Below are 17,495 nucleotides of genomic sequence, written 5' to 3'. Positions count from 1 at the left end.
CTGTATAATCCATTAAAATATCACCCCCAGCAGTGGGAGAACAGAACACAGAGCCGGACACTAACTTCAGACTGAAGGATGCCCTCAGGGTAGACAATGGGGTTTTTCGTATAACTAATCCATAGGTTATAGCATATCCGATGTCCAGTCACATTGCTGGAACAGCTTGCATTCTATGGGAGCTCCTTCTGCAATGTGGCTGGGTGACCACTACACTAAGGACGGAGCTGTCGTCTTTAGGCTTCCATCATGTTGTATAATAACTGAACAGTGAGAAAGGAACAGAAAGGTCATTAAAAGAAAATAAATCCCAAAACCCCCATAAAATAAATTAAAAAAATGTTTCCTCTTGCAGCACATTTGCAGATCGGCGACGCTGGCTGGATGGGGGGAGTTGTATGGCCGCACCGGGTACAATTACATATTCTCAGGTAGGTGTCTATTGTTGGGCTCTGCTCCCGCCTGCATGTGGGGCTTTGACAGGAGGAATATCTTAGGACCAAAGTAGGGGGGGGGGTGATTCCTTCAGGATTTTATATTTGTAAATCTCTGGATCAACGTCCCATCCCAGGGATCTAGTTCCCATATGAGGAGTTATTCTGCTGTTCTGGACGTTGTAATGTCTGTGGATTTGTTACAGGGGGCGCCGATGATGCCGTGGCGGATACAGAAGTTGCTGAAGATGATTCTGTAGCCAGGTCTGTATAAGATGCTCCGGTGTAAAAACCTAAATCAGTGGGGTCTCGCTCCAGGCACGGCTTCTAAAAGAGTAGTCCAGACTATGTCACTGCTGGTCAATCCGCAGTTAGTAAAGGTGATGGGAGGTGGTGTCAGGGGTCGGACCCCCACCAGACTGATGACCTCCTAGGCACATGTCACCAATATACAAAGACTGGAGATCTCTGATCATCAGACTGGAGGGGCAACAGTGCGGGTTACCATGTAGAGCGCGGCACTAGTGGCTGCAGGCGGTATTGCGTCTTAGTCCTTAGACTGAGCAGTAGTAACAGGCAGTTCTGGAGCTATAGAAAGGCTGCAGAGATTCACTTCTAACACGAGACCCTCAGCAATATTAGTGACCAGTCTGAGGTCCCTTTCACACTGCCGCTGTGGGGATGTATATCCGGCCGCAGACTTTGGCACCCGACTGCGATACAAAGTAGCGATACCAGGGACGGCCGCAACCAAGAGTAAAAGGTGCCGTCACCTCTAGTCCCAAACACAGCAGGAGATCCCCCGAGTGTGTCCTAACCTCTAACCTCTACAGTGTGTCCTAACCTCTAACCTCTACAGTGTGTCCTAACCTCTAACCTCTACAGTGTGTCCTAACCTCTAACCTCTACAGTGTGTCCTAACCTCTAACCTCTACAGTGTGTCCTAACCTCTAACCTCTACAGTGTGTCCTAACCTCTACAGTATGCCCCAACCTCTACAGTGTGCCCCAACCTCTACAGTGTGCCCCAACCTCTACAGTGTGCCCCAACTTCTACAGTGTGCCCCAACTTCTACAGTGTGCCCCAACTTCTACAGTGTGCCCCAACTTCTACAGTGTGCCCCAACCTCTACAGTGTGCCCCAACCTCTACACTGTGCCCCAACCTCTACACTGTGCCCCAACCTCTACACTGTGCCCCAACCTCTACACTGTGCCCCAACCTCTACACTGTGCCCCAACCTCTACACTGTGCCCCAACCTCTAACCTCTACAGTCTCATCTCTTCTTCAGGAACGGAGACTCACAGTTCGACAAAGTCCGGGGCCATGACATCAAATTGTTGCGATATTTGTCCGTCCGATACATCTGCGACCTAATGGTAGAAAACAAGAAAGTCAAATTTGGACTCAAGTAAGTTCCCCACCACCCTCCGACTACTGGGACCTTCTACCCTAAAATAACTGCAGGTGTTGCCCTGTAGTGACCTGTGGGGTCATGGTGGACATCCGTTAGAACTCATAGGATGCACATTGCGGATTCCGTGCGGAAAATCCACAGCGTAATACAGCAGCATGAAAGTGAATGGGATTTGGGAAAAGTCGTGTAGACGATCCGTTTTTTCTGCACGGAAATAGTTCCTCAGTGTGGAAAATAATAACAATAACCATGACGCTTTTCTTGTGCGTTCCTGCAGATTTTTGCAGGTACGAAAATCTGCATCATCATGCAGTTTCTATATAACAAAAAAATGCATGTGGAAAATCTGCCTAAAAAGACGGAAAAATAAAACCGCAATCACAAGGCTATGTGCACACATTGCAGATTTTATGTGGGTTTTTCGTGCAGAATTATTTTGGTGCTGCTTTCTGTTTTTAATGTGGATCTTCCACGTTTTTTTTTCCTCTTTTTTTCCCCATCCCTTTTAGACTGAGGGAATTCTGCATGAAAACCACACGTTGATGTGGATTTGCTGCAGATTTTCACTCTCCCATAAACTTCAGTGTTAAAAATAGACATGGAAAAAATTCCAGGACGACGCACAAGAAAAGTAAATTGATCATTATTTTATTATCCGTATTGAGCAACAATTACCATGGAGAAAAAAAAAATTCATCATCTAAATGGCTTTTTACAAATAACAATCAATTACTCTTCCCACCAAGACAAGATTCTTAAATATACTCAGGATAACAAAATAACACATTCTCTAATTCACTGTTATTAACAAAAATGCAGCATTTCACAGATATAATTCCAACCTGTCTCTATAAGTCCTGGTTTACACAATTTTGGTTGTCCCTGGATGCGACCGTATCCTATGGTCGGATTCTTCTCATGAATAGCTTCTCCTGTCTGCACACTGCAGTGCTCTCTGCCTCTTTCCCCTCCCCCCTGCATTACAAGACGAGCTTAGACACAGGCACTTCCTGTTGGCAAGCAGCAGTGTGCAGAGACTTACTCTCAAGCTACAGACAGAATAAACAGAGCTGACTATCTTTTGTATTGCTTAGGTTAGGGAGCAGAGCTGAAGTGTGAGAGTGTGTGTTACATGCATCTCATGGATCTCATCATCTCTATCTTTCTATGTGTCAGATACTTGTAAAATGTTCAGAAGGTAAATGAAAGTGTATATAAACCCTGTACCCTTGAAATCTAAGCACATTGTCAGCACACAGCATCTCATAGCACAGAGGGATCATGAAGTGTCAGCTTAGAGAGTCCCGGCTCCCCCTCTGGAATCTTACACTGACCATTACTGAGTGATAGCAGCTAAAACAGCAATAACACTGAGTAACATTGTAAATTAAGGGGTTACAAATGATCTTTAAAGTTTGAGAACTTTCTTTCATGGTAAAACCCCTTTAATGCTACTTTTATGATACTGCATATTTTCTGCACCAAAATCTGCACGGAATCCGCAACATCCGAGGGCCGCGGTCAGATATTTTCTCTCCGATCCTGCGGATAGAGGATGAATTTCTTCTATGTCTTATACACAGGGATGCGAATGTTACTATGTCTCAGAAGGGACTGGCCTGTTTTGATACAGGGAGCAATAATGGGGATCGGGGGATTTTGTGAAATCCAAATGTGAAAGATGAATGAATGATGTGTTTTCTCTTGTGTCCAGCGTTACCTCATCTGAGAAAGTGGACAAGGCTCAGCGCTACGCGGACTTCACGCTCCTCTCCATTCCTTACCCAGGTAGAGATTTCATCAAGAATTTCTTACTCCTCCTTCCCGTCCCGGGTTTGGGTTAAGTCTGAGAGAACATTAAGGTTTTGCTGAGGGAAATGACTTCTCCCTTCAGGCTCTGGACTGAAATGTCGCGACAGATCAGTGGTGGTGGTGGGGGTGGGGGGTCACTCCAGGCACGGATTCTAAAAGAGTAGTCCAGACTATGTCACTGCTGGGCAATCCGCAGTCAGTAAAGGTTCAACACCTTAGGGCATGATGGGAGGTGGTGTCAGGGGTGGGCCCCCACACCCTTCCACCCCCCCCACACACCCCCACCCGACAATGCTGATGTCTTCCTAAGCACATGTCACCAATATACAAAGTTCGTCAGACTGGAGGGGCAACAGTGTACAGCATGTACAGCGCGGCACTAGTGGCTGCAGGCGGTATTACGTCTCAGTCCTTATAATAAGCAGTAATAACGGGCACTTTTGGAGCTATAGAAAGGCTGCAGAGATTCCTGGAGATTCACTTATAACACAAGACCCTCACCAATATTGGTGACCTGTCTAAGGCCCCTTTGAAATGCCGTTATGTGGGGCGTATATACGGGGGCAGACTTTGGCGAGCACTGGAAAAAGATAGAGCATGCTTTATCTTTTCCTGTGTTTATAGCCGGGTGATGTGCATCGCTATGGAGAGGGGAGGGGTGAGCATCCGCGCCGTGACAGCCCCTCTCCCTGCGTGCGCTGCTGGCTATGTGCCGCCCCTGAGAACTATGAGGGCCATCAGTATTGCAGCCATGAATGAGCTGTGGTGATTGTCTACCGTACGGCTGCAGATCTAGTTATTTGGCTTGTTGGTCCTTGGTAATGTCCCCCCTGCAGTGTTCTAGGGGCAGCGGGTGTATAGGGTTGTATATAGGGTTGTGTAGCTCTCATCTATAAGGTCCGCTCCCCTCCTTGTACTGGGGGTCACACGTCTCACTGTTGCTGATTCTCTTCTCCTTTCCTGTAGGCTGTGAATTTTTTAAGGATTACAAGGATCGGGCCTACGCTGCGGAGGGGCTTGTGTTTAACTGGAAGCAGGTAAGAGACTGCGGCCTCTCCCGCACGCGCTGGGCCCTGGCGTATTGTAACGTATAGGTGCCGTATTGATCTATAGGGCTTCTTATACACCCAGCGCACATCACAGCGCATTGTGCAGAATCCATAGAAACCTGAGCCAGAAAATAGTCATCAAATATGGGATTTTCTTTTTTTTGCAAATCCAAAATTGTGTGACCCCGGATTAGCATTATTTTGATTTTATCGCTATTCACCTTTGAACACTTTCTTAGCAGCAAGTTATATAAAATACTATCGATGGAGCAAACAAATTCCAAGTCCTTACAAGACTGGGACAGGTCTCCCTTACAGCTCGCTCTCCAGTACATACATGGTTGGTGTCTACAGTGGTGGCATCTGTGGCTGCTGCATAGGTGGCAATTTGTGGGACTGTATATGACACCTACTATGGATTAACTGCTTGTGCTCTGAGATTGTTTCCCCATAGCAGCGCATCCACATGTCCACAAAATCCATCCTGATAAACCAGGGGCACTGTGGCAGTGGTAATCTTCGTATATTTGTCATCCATGGCCTCCTTCCTTCTAAAATGATGCTAATGAGCCAGAAGTGTTCTGGGTCCGTTACCAGAGCCCCTCCATGTTGTAGCTTCACAGGCTGTTCATCTCCCCTCCCTCTGTATAATGCAATCTGACTTACTGGTAGGGGGGAAGTTTTCCTGTATTGTGTAACAATCTGTAAAGCTACAGCACAGAGGGACTCGGGTAACAACCCCCAGAGTCCTTTAGGCTCATTAGAATAATTTTAAAAGCTGATTTTAGAACAAAGGAGACCATAGATAACAAATATAAGAAGATACCACAGTCCCGGTGCCTGGATCTATGAGTAATGTCCCTGGTTTATCAGGATGGATTCTGATGGTAGATTTCTTATAAAGTTCCCAATTTTGGTCTTGCTGCTACTAAAACCCTTCGTGCAGATTATTCCCGAATCGGTCTCCTATCTAGAGCTCTCGGACATATTGAAGGGACAGACAGATGATGCAAACTGCGTATTAGGGTCTCGAGGAATAAATCCTGTAGTCAGAAAAAGTTTTCAAAAGTTTGAAAAAGTTCTTGTAACATTTTACTTCTCCCCCCCCTACCCCCCAGGATTACGTCGATGCCCCTTTAAGTATCCCAGTCTCCATGACAAGACACTTAAACATCGACTGGAGGGAATACCAGGTAAGCGGCGGATAAATCCGTGTAGTCATGTGACGCTCGCTGGGGGGGTGTCCGCCCCGGGGGCTGCACAGGATGATGGGAGTAGATGGAGCATCAGGCTTCCCCTCATTGTAAAGCCCCGGGGATGTTGCGGCAGAAGTGGGGGTCCGGTATGTGCCAAGCTGGAGAAAGTGGGTCAGCACCCAGCAGGAGGCGCTGCAGGCGGCTCTCATTAATGGATTCGGGGGCCTTTCACAGTCTGCAGGGACCCGGCTGCATAATGTCATTTTATTATTTTATTTTTTTGTTCCTTCTTATTTTTTAGTTGCGCCATGAAAAGTGAGAGCAGCTGCAGTGCAGAGCATCGCTCGTAGGGATAGTTAGAGGGTTATGATCTATCACAGTTCTTACAGCTCGGTCCCCGTTGACAATATTAGGACTGGTTGGACTGTGTAGTGATGCCCCCTACAGATCCGGTGAATGGTAGCACCCAGGTGTAAAGGATGTGTCCTCACACTGCTGTGCTCTGAGTTCTGTGCATTGAACTCCTTCTCTCTGCTCTGACAAAAATCTGCAGCAGGCTGATTACTACAGAAGTCATTCATTTATCAAATGGGGATATGTTGTGGAATAGTGTAATGCAGAGAACTAGAGCACAGCAGTGTCGGGACATGCCCCCAAAAGGAAGAATCTCAGAATATATGGTCTGGGCTCCCTGCTCTGAGCCGTTCCACACCCTCGTATTCGCTCTGAATAACAGCTGTGGCTAAAAAGTACAGCAGCTAAAAAGGCAGGGGCTGTGATGCAACTCAGGGCAGAGAGCTAAGAGTACAGCAGTGTGAGGAAATGCCCCCAAAAGCAACAATCCTGCAATAAAAAGCCATTTTTCATAAATCTCTCCATTCACATCTTTCAAGCGGTGGGTCCTAACACTGTTGTGCTCTTGGCTCTCTGCTCCAAGCAGCTCCACAGCCCCCTTACAACTGCTTAAACTGCAGCAGCCAGAAGGATTGGGGCTGTCATGTAAGCACAGAGAGCGCAGCAGTGTGAGGACTCGCCCCCCAATACAATCCTGGAATAGAAATCTATATTTCACAGTCCTGCTGCTACTAACAACATTCACAAAGGTATGATTACACAGCTCTCTGAGGACAATACCGAACACTGGCTGCAGAGATCACAGAGCACAGCAGTGTGAGGACTCTCTCAATACAAGTCCATGCGTCACAGTCCGGCTGCTATTGACACATACACAAAGATTTCATTACATATCACTCCAGGGACGATACATAACACATGACAGGAGGTAGGTGCACGTAGAGGTAGGTGTACATCACCGCTGCTGCCCTTGATTCCTTCTTTTGGGCAATGTTCATAGATTTCCTGTAAAAGTTTCTCCCTGAGAATTTCCTACAAGTCAGGACGAGGATTCAATCATCTTTCAACAAGCAGAATTGGGCCAGAGCCCAGCAGGCGGCGGGGAAGTGCTGAGCCGGCAATCGCTGGCGAATGTTATACAAGGATCGCCCAGGAGGGATCTATATATGTGCCATGAATACATTACACCTCCGGGGGGTATAACTGCAGGGGTTATACGGGTATATACAAGACTGGGGGCACCATCAGGACACAGGCGTACTACTGGGGTGTAGGACTTAAAGGGGCTCTCCATGTTCAATAATCCTTATCTATTAGCTTATCCAAAAGTGCTAGATACCTGCTAGTTTAGTCTCCCTGCGGCGCCTCCACAGGGAGAGGTGGGCATTACACTGTGCCCATTCATATCAATGAGTAATAGAGGACAGGACAAGTCCTCCAGAGTGGATCTGTCTGGTTAACAGAGGAGAATCGCCAACAGAGGGCCCGCACTCTATTAAAGGGGTTGTCCGCCCCCTCCCAGGCACTCGGGATAGGTCATTCATATGAGATCAGGAGGAGACATATGATTGGACCCCAGAACAGCCAACTACATAAGGTAAGGGGGGGGGGAACAGCATCGGCGTATAATAAACGCCACTTGTTGCGTCTTATTTTTCAGTCTTATCCCAGACAATAACACGTTTTCTCCTTTTTTCTTTTTTGTTGCAGAGCTGGGACCTGGTAAAGCAGACGCAGAATTACCTGAGGCTCCTCATTCACATCATCAACGGGGATGGTAAGAGCCCCCACTCCGAACCCTATACTTCCGAAGGATGTGTCCTCACACTGCTGTGCCCTTTGCTCTGAGCTGTTCCGCAGCCCCTCCCAACAGCAGCCAATAGGGGAGGAGCTGTAGGGGCTGCTGTAAGAGCGCCGTAGTATTGTCCCTGGAGAGATGTGTAATCAGACCTAACAAGATCCATACCAACTGAAGTACATAGGACACAGATGTCTTCCAAAAAATACTTAGTATCAAATGAATTTAAAAAAAGCTTTATTACTCAATGTACACGAAGGCCATCAGTAATATTAAAAAAAATATATAAAAAACAAATATATAAACGCATCTAAAACCATACAGAACAGACATGTGGTGGTGACCGCCCTGCACATAATACAATGGCCACTAGTAACAATATCACAAAGCAACAACTAGTCAGTGACTGTAGAAAATCCATGGTGCTTCCCTGTTGCTTCCTCAGGGGGGCGCTGTGGTGCTCTCTGAAGCCCCTCACTCTGGTTGTCTCTGAAGCCCCCTCACTCTGGTTGTCTCTGAAGCCCCCTCACTCTGGTTGTCTCTGAAGCCCCCTCACTCTGGTTGTCTCTGAAGCCCCCTCACTCTGGTTGTCTCTGAAGCCCCCTCACTCTGGTTGTCTCTGAAGCCCCCTCACTCTGGTTGTCTCTGAAGCCCCCTCACTCTGGTTGTCTCTGAAGCCCCCCACTCTGGTTGTCTCTGAAGACCCTCACTCTGATTGATCAATATGCAACGCCCTGGATTTCCTACAGTCACTGACTAGTTGTTGCTTTGTGATATTGTTACTTGTGGCCATTGTATTATGTGCAGGGCGGTCACCACCACATGTCTGTTCTATTTGGTTTTAGATGCATGCGTTTATATATTTATTTTAAATATTTTTGTTATTATATTATTAGTGGCTTTGTGTATATTGACTAATAAAGCTTTTTTAAATGAATTTGATCTGCTGTATTTGTTGGAAGACCTCTGTGTCCTATGTACTTCTGTTGGCTAAATAAGTTTAGTTTAGTATAGGGGCTTAATTGTGATGGGTATTACCTAACACTGGCTGCACAGAGCTAAGAGCACAGGAGTGTGAGGGCCCGTCCCAATACAAACCTGGAATATAAATCCGTATATCACAGTTCTGCTTCTACTAACAACATACACAGAGGTCTGATTACACATCTCTCCAGGGACAATACCTCACACTGGCTGCACAGAGCTAAGAGCACAGCAGTGTGAGGGCACACCCCAATACAACCCTGGAATATAAAGCCATATATCACAGCCCTGCTTCTACTAACAACATACACGAGGCCCGATAATACCTCTCCAGTGAACATACCTCACACTGGCTGTACAGCGCTAAGAGCACAGCAGTGTGAGGACCTCTACAATCCTGGAATATACATCCATATTTCACAGTCCTGCTGCTACTAATTACATGCATAGTGGACCATACATAACTCTGGCTGCAGTCTGCAAGGTCTGTGAAGGTTTTGTGCTTACCACGACCTGTCCTTGTACTGTAGCTGTTGGATCGGCTTCTATTTGATGCTGTAGAGGTTCGTAGAATTTCCAAAAATCCCCCAAATTTTCAAGGATTCACATTGAATCCCTTCCTATGTTGCTAAGAGGTTTCGTAGGATCTTCCTGTAAAATTACACTCTTACACTCAGACTCAGGACTAGCACTCACACACGACTAAACCTGAAACCTTACTCCTGGGGGGGACGGACGGACTTTAATTTCCCAGATTTTGTGCCAAGCAAAACGTAAGGGAAGGAGCAGACGAGACATCTATCCAGATATAGATGTTTCTAGTGTCGTAATTCTACTCAGATGAAATCAGTGGAGTTGTAATACCACACACATCCTGCAGACAGGGGGGGCGCTGTTTCTAGTAAGAATACGTACAATGTTTCATGGTTGTCTAGTTTCCACGCTGGCGTTCTCTGGGCTTCTAGTGATGGAGCATCATGTGACCGCGTCCTCCATAGACCATTGTGATGTCAGCGTGATGTCTATACGATGCTGACGTACAGGGTTTCCTTCCCCCCTGCAGATAACAGCGGCTTGCTGGTGCACTGTATATCGGGCTGGGATCGCACACCGCTCTTCATCTCCCTCCTGAGGCTCTCGCTGTGGGCGGTGAGTACATCTAACCATGTGAGGTCTTGTTTTTTGCAGGATGAGTAGTGTTTGTATTATGGTTTAGTGTTCTGGGTTTTGAGTGTTGCTCAATGGAGATGAGGAGGTTGAACCCAAAATGAAACTACAGCTCTGCTCATCTGTAATTCTTAGACCAAAAGGTATTTTTGTGCATTTTTGATACCAGATATGGACATCTGAAATGTCTGATCAGATTCCAGCCTCTCATCTTGACTCTTCTTTGCCTGAGATGAGTCAAGGTTGGAGGAGTGGCATTGTTTCAAGATGCTCATATACCGGGCTTGAAGGTACTTGGTACCATGGTATTGGTCTTGTGGTTCTGTGTGGTACAGAACCTGAGACACAGGAAGTTAAACAGAAAGTATGGAATTGGATTTTTATCGAGCCCTTGAAATCTCAATTAGATTTTTTGTTTTTAAGGTCCCTACAATCCATATGCAATTTAAAAGATGAAATGATCTTATTTAATACAATACCAGGACCATGGTTCTAGCTGTTGTAAAGCTCAAAGTATAGGCATCTAAAATAATGCTCCCTCTCCTGCCTCTAAACTGAAACTCATCTCAGGTAAAATATGACTCTTCTCTGCTCATTGTCACATGACTTTAAAGGAGATTTTTTTTTCATGAGTAAACGGCAGAGAATTTACTTAAGAGGGAATTTTAGAAAGGACATTTAATACCCCACCTAAAGGGGCAGGGAGTTTAATGAAATAGTAGTAGCTTATAGGTTCCCTATAAGAGTACAACCTAGTCTTAAAGGAAACCTACCTTTGATTTGATGCATTATAAAGCAAACATACCTTGAGAATGCTGTAGCTACACTGATGCAGGATCATATCTTGGTTAATCCCTGAGCTGAGTGGTTCTGCTGAAAAAACAATTCTAACATTCAGAACCTTGGGAAAGCTGGGTCAGCATGTAACACATTACACACGGGAGCTTGAAATTACAATTGGCTGCTAAGTAAAGTATGACTAGTCGAGCACTAATCAACCTGAGCTGGATCACTCATCTACAGCAGCTGGGGGATGGTTCAGCAATTGATTATTCTGCCTGGTAGGAAGAAAACTGCAGGAGATGATGATGCAATCAGAGAGAAACTCTCCTGCTATGAGAAGCGGGAAAGCAAGCACCAGAGCAGAGATAGAAGCGACAGAGCTTCATTATCATAATGTTATATCTGTTTTATCAGCCACACCACTCAGCTCAGGGATTAACCAAGATATGATCCTGCATCAGTGTAGCTACAGCAGTCTCAAGGTATGTTTGCTTTATAATGCATCAAATCAAATGGTAGGTTTCCTTTAACCCCTTCACGCTCCGCGGCGGATATATCCGCCACGGAGCGCAGTGACTTAGCGCTCAGTGGCGGATATATCCGCCACGGCTCCTATGCCGGCTCGGCTCTGGATCAGAGCCGAACCGGCATCGGGAAACACGGGGTGCCGGCTGTAACTAATAGCCGGCACCCCAGTGTAACACCCGCGATCGGAGTTGTCTCCGATCGCGGGTGCTTAACCCGTTAGATGCCGCGGTCAGCGCGACCGCGGCATCTAACAAGTATCTGGGGGGTCTTTCCCCCACGATCGGCCCCCCCGAACCGTTTTCGGGGGGCGCCGATCGTTGCTATAGTAACTCTGGGGTCCGATCTGGACCCCAGAGTTACTAGCAAGAATTGCCAGTAAGATGGCGTCTGTGACGTCATCTTACTGGCACAGTGCCAGCCTATGCAAGTGCATAGGCTGACACTGATAATACTCTGCAATACATGAGTATTGCAGAATATTATCATGAAGAAGCAATCAGAAGATTGCTTGTTCATATCCCATGGTATAAAAGTGAAAAAGTAAAAAAAAAAGTTATTCAATAAAAAAATAAAGTCATAAATCACTAAAAATGCCCCAAACCCCCAAAACATATAAAAAGACATATAACTCAAAAAAAAAGTCTAAATCATAACACAAACCCCACATATATAGTATCACCGCGTCCGTAACAACCCGTAGAATAAAAGTAAATCATTATTGAACCCCCACGATAAACGCCGTAAAAAAAAACTGTTATAAACCCTCCAAAAATTATGATTTTTACCTTTTCAATTCCACAAAAAATGATATAAAATGCGACCAAAAAACCATATGTACTCAGACATGATACTGGTGCAAAGTACAACATGTCCCGCAAAAAACAAGCCATCAACCAGCTCCGTAGCCAAAAACGTAACAAAGTTATGCCACTTGGAAGATGGCAATACAAAAATTATAGATTTTTCCCCACATTAGGGTTTTGTTTGACAAATTTAGTAAAACGTAAGAAAATATATTCATGTCTGGTATCCCCGTAATCGTATCAACCCATAGAATAAAGATAACATGATTATTAGGCTATACGGTGAACACCAAAAAAAAAAAAGTCAAAAATCCAGTACAGAATTGATGCTTTTCTACTCCTGCCCTCAAAAAAAGTTCCTAAATTTTCAACAATAGGTGATACCAACCCCAAAATGGTAACAATGGAAAAAGCATCTCATCCCGCAAAAAAAATGCCGTCACATGGCCCAAATAGCGCAAAAGCGAAAATTTTATAGCCTTCAAAAGGGGCCAATGAGGAAACTAAAATCCTGGCAGCTGCAGTGCCCTCCTTCCCTTCTGCGCCTCGCTGTGCCCCCATAAAACAAGTAACGGCCACATGTGGGGGGTCTTTGTACTCAGGAGAAATTGCAGAACAAATTGTATGGTGGGTTTTCTCTTTTTATATTTTGGAAATGTGTAAATTTTGGTGCTAAATGAACGTATAAGGGAACAATATGACCATTCTAAATTTCACCTCCATTTTGATTCAATTACTATGAAGATCTCAAGGGGTTAACAATCTTCGTAAAAGCTGTTTCTGATAGCTTGAGGGGTGCAGATTTGAAAATGGGTTGGTTATATAGGGGGTTTTGATGCTAAATATGTAAAATTTCATTCAAAACTGTATTTATCCCCAAAATAGTCAATTCTGAAAATCCGGAAAAGCGATATTCTATTTGTAAGCCGCGTGACGTCAAAATAAATTATCCAGATATTTCAGAAATTATGAAAATGTAAAGTAGACAAATGGGAAATGTTATTCAGCAACTTATTTAGCTGGTAAATCTATCTGCCTGAAAACGTGATGATTTAGAATTTCGAAAATGGCAAATTTTTCTAAAAATTCATCATATTTTCTTTTTTTTGTAAATAAACGCAAAACTTATCTGCCAAAATTTACCACTAAAATGAAGTACAACATGTGGGGAAAAAACAATCTCAGAATCGTTTTGATAAGTAACAGTGTTCAAAAGTTATAACCATATAAAGCGAAGCAAGTCAGAATCCAAAAAATCGGGCTGAGCCTTAACCTGCAAAATGGCTGCGGCCTTAAGGGGTTAAAGGAAATTTACGATGAAAATCCATCCTGATAAACCAGGGACACTTACTCATAGATCCCGGCACCGTGACTGTAGTATCTTCTAAAATTTGTTATCCATGGCCTCCATCTATCTAAAATCATCTTCTAAAATTATGGTAATGAGATACAAAGGCTCTGGGAGGCATTGCCAGAGCCGAGCCACTTTATGCTGTAGCATCAAAGGCTGTTACACTGTGCAGGAGCACTTCCCCAGCAAGGGGGCAGTGTAACAGCCTGTGAAGCTGCAATATGCAGGGACTCTGATAATACTGCCAGACCCCCTCTGACTCATTAGCTTAATTTAATTGTTGATTTTAAAAGGGAGGAGGCCATGGATAACAAATATAAGAAGATTCCCATAGTCCCGGTGCCTGGATCTATGAGTAAGTGTCTCTTCTGATGGATTTTGATAGTAGATTTTCTTTCAGTCTCGGTGTCAGTCTGAAAATCTGATGTTGTATTAGAGGTTTGTCGCTGTAGTTGAAGTTAACTACGTGTACCGCAGCGTCTTTCTCGCAGTCTCGCTCACAGCTGGCGGTGAACGTCTCTGCCGCTCTCCGTCGCTCGTCTCGGCGGTGCTGATGCATGTAATGAGCTCCCGTCCTGCTGAGATCCTGCACATTGCGCCCGCTGCGCCACTCCGCCGCCTTGTACCCCCAACACCAAGACAAAAATGAGAAGCAAACGCCAGCTGTGAACTCGCCAAATACCACTTTATACGGGATCGCTGCTTCTCGTAATGAGAATATTACAGGAGAAGATCTGCCCTACTACTTCCCACTCACTCTTTAATTATAGGTCATCCCTTTAACAAGGTGGGTTAAAGGGGTTGTACTAGGTTTGAAAAACATGACTGCGCCACACCTGTCCATGGTCGGGGCCGGTATTGCAGCACTGCTAATTAGAAATAAATTAAGCTTGGTTGCAATACCGCTCACTACCTGTGCCCTGGTGTGGCGCTGATTTGTAAAGAAAGCAGCCTTGTTTTTCAAACCTTGGACAACCCCTTTAATGAACGATACGGATACCCGTGGTTAAACCTTATGGTAAAGATGTAGCATCCAGTTTGTCACCGCTTTGCAGCACCTCGGCCTGGTTGTGCCCCAACCTGTGCCCTTTACTTTTAGTGACGGATCAGTCCCGGAGATCATGACTGCTGGGGATATGCAATCACTATTCAAGATCAAAACACCCCTTTAAGACCCAGTACAACAAACTAGTGTAATGGTCTGTATCCTGCAATACCACTCAGCCCAATGGGGGGGCGCTGGTGCGGTTTATGAAAATATATATAAAATGTATAATAATAATAAAATTAGTTTTGTTATATAATATTATTATTATATAACAAAACTAATTATATTATTATTATTATTATACATTTTCTTCTTCTTGTTACTAGAATGATTATTATTGAATTGAACAATTTGAGTTATTTTTATATAACAAAACTATTTAGAAAAAAATATATAAAATTAATTAGTAAATGTAATACAATATAGAATTTATTGAAATATTTAAAACCTAATGTTTATTGTATTATTACAATGTATCAAATTTATCTCCAGGGACCATACACAACACTGATTGGGGTCTGCATAGTCAAAACTGCCAGTGAGTTGTGTTCCCTGTGGACACTAGAGGGAGCTGTTGCATACGGATTTACTATTGTGTACATCCTGTATGCATTTACCTCTTCTACTCCCCCTAGTGGTGGTTGAAGGAAGATGTGATTCTAATATCTTTGCTTTCTTCATGATTTAATTTCTTCTTTGTGGAAGAGGGTGATAGACATTACTGTTATTTTTGTCTATTCTTTTCTACTTATTTGCTGGGGGTAGATCTGTGTCCGAATCCTCCTATGGGGGTTGATATCTCCCAGATATGTGCACTTTCCTCACTGACCGCACTGATCATTGCTCTTACAGGATGGGATGGTCCACAACACACTGGACCCGGCTGAGATCCTGTACCTGACGGTGGCTTATGATTGGTATCTCTTTGGGTAAGTCTCATTTGTCTATGCAGATACCACTTGGTGGCGCTATGGTACTGCTCCCTATGTGCCCCCTATAGATATGAGATCTCTTCTTGCTCTCATCGCGTCTCTTGCTCCTTTCAGACACATGTTGGTCGATCGTCTCAGTAAGGGTGAAGAGGTAAGACCCTCATATTGTTCTGTGTGTCAAAGGGAACCCATCAGCAGGTGTCTCCATGTAAACTGCAGCCATTGTAGGGTACTGTCCCTGGAGAGACGTGTAAACAGACCTTTGTGTGTGTTGTTAGTAGCAGCAGGACTGTGAAATATGGATCTATATTTTGCACGATTTTATCTTCTCCAAGCATTGAGCTGCTCCGTAACCCCTCGCCTTCTGCTGAGTGACTGCTGTAGTATACAACCAGAAGCCTCACAAAGGAAGCTTCTCTCACAGTTCTGCTGCTACTAACATACACAGGGGTTTTTTTTTAAAATCTGATTTAGAGGTTGACAAGAGTCTCATCATATATAAGCTATAATAAACTCTGTGAGCCTGTCCCTGGGATACCCGCACATTTGCCAGAGCATGCTGGGAGTAGTAGTTCTACAGCTAGAGAGACACTCTTATATCCACAATGTAAGTGTCCCATTGCTGGGGGTGAGAAGGGGTCGGAGGTTCTCCCATTCATTGTAAGGAGCGACACCGGTTCTCCTCACCTCTGGGGACCCCTCCCCCCCCCCCCCCCATTATCCTGGTTCTTCTCCTATGGAAGAGAGATCATAATGAGGGGACCTTTAACTATTGCATCACTAAACGTATCACATCGGCATCTAATCAGTGGGGGTTTGGGTACTGTGATCATTGACGAGTTTCGTAATACTGATCCCCAACCCCCCCCCCCTTCTCCTCCCTCACACGGATTGGACAATGATAGCTCCGGTAGTTGGACCCAAATATCGCTTCGGGTTTCTTGATTGCAGACGTTACAGGGCTGTCCCCTGTGGGTGGTGATATTTTGCAGATATTTCCCATGATGCATTGCCCCAGTACATTGGATATGAAAATCCCATTGGGGAGCCCCACTGGGGCTCATTTACTAAGGTTGCGGATCGCGCTTTTCGCCATTTTTGGGGTTCACACGGCTGTGACAGGTATTTAACAGGGGTCTGCGCTGGGATTGTCGCACACAATCGGATTGCGGCGCAGCTTTCATGCGACAGAAATCGGGGGGGTGCTTTCGGGCGATCCAACTGATACGGACGGAGCGCGGGATTTAACATTCAAATTGTGTCGCAAGACAATGCACTTGCATGCACCAGGAAGAAGATGGGGAACTCCTGCGGACCTGAGCGGGGAACCGACACATGCAGGATATCGGGCGCACGATCTTAGTGAATCGGGCACAGGGCATGATTGTCGCACAAGGGAACTCCAGCAGCCGGGTAAGTAAATGTGCCCCAATGAGTTCAGTTCTGCTGATAATCTCTCGGTCCTGGGCGGTGCTGCTCGTGTTTTTACATTATCGCTTTAGTGGATTCGCGTTTCTCATTTTAATTACACGGAGTACGATAAAAGGCGACGCTCGGGACTGGCGGCTTCCTATACGCCTCCCAGACACTGCACGTTCCCTACTCAGTCTAATGAGATGCGTCAGAGCGGCGTCTGCCTGCGAGGCCTCAGTCGTTGTCTCCGGAGTTCTCCTTCTTTTTTTCTTGTCTCTGTGTTTTTTAGTTCTTTTGATCATAGACGTAAACACGATCCGCGATCAGACCGCGAGCGGGGAGCGGCTGGTGGTTTCTGTAGGAGTGTAAGACCAGGCCAAGAGAAGAGCAGGTTGGGGGTTGTAGTTCCTCCTACACTAGTAACAC

The 17,495-nt window shown here is 45.2% G+C and overlaps 1 protein-coding gene across 4 annotated transcripts in view; it reads left to right on the top strand.

Annotated features, from left to right (window-relative positions):
* MTMR14 (myotubularin related protein 14) overlaps positions 1–17,495 on the top strand; it is a 38,547-nt gene that overhangs the window by 5,455 nt on the left and 15,597 nt on the right. For all 4 annotated transcript variants that reach the window (XM_072128055.1, XM_072128054.1, XM_072128057.1 and 1 more), the window contains exons 4-13: positions 356–431; positions 641–698; positions 1,726–1,845; positions 3,566–3,639; positions 4,630–4,700; positions 5,831–5,905; positions 7,973–8,039; positions 10,108–10,193; positions 15,577–15,653; positions 15,771–15,807. In XM_072128055.1, the coding sequence (XP_071984156.1) occupies positions 356–431; positions 641–698; positions 1,726–1,845; positions 3,566–3,639; positions 4,630–4,700; positions 5,831–5,905; positions 7,973–8,039; positions 10,108–10,193; positions 15,577–15,653; positions 15,771–15,807 (741 nt within the window). The remainder of the gene's footprint in view (positions 1–355; positions 432–640; positions 699–1,725; positions 1,846–3,565; positions 3,640–4,629; positions 4,701–5,830; positions 5,906–7,972; positions 8,040–10,107; positions 10,194–15,576; positions 15,654–15,770; positions 15,808–17,495) is intronic.

Source organism: Engystomops pustulosus, chromosome 10, assembly GCF_040894005.1.
Source record: "Engystomops pustulosus chromosome 10, aEngPut4.maternal, whole genome shotgun sequence".
Lineage (NCBI taxonomy): Eukaryota > Metazoa > Chordata > Amphibia > Anura > Leptodactylidae > Engystomops > Engystomops pustulosus.
The sequence above is the reverse complement of the archived record's forward strand: the minus strand, read 5'-3'. Positions and strand labels throughout refer to the sequence as shown.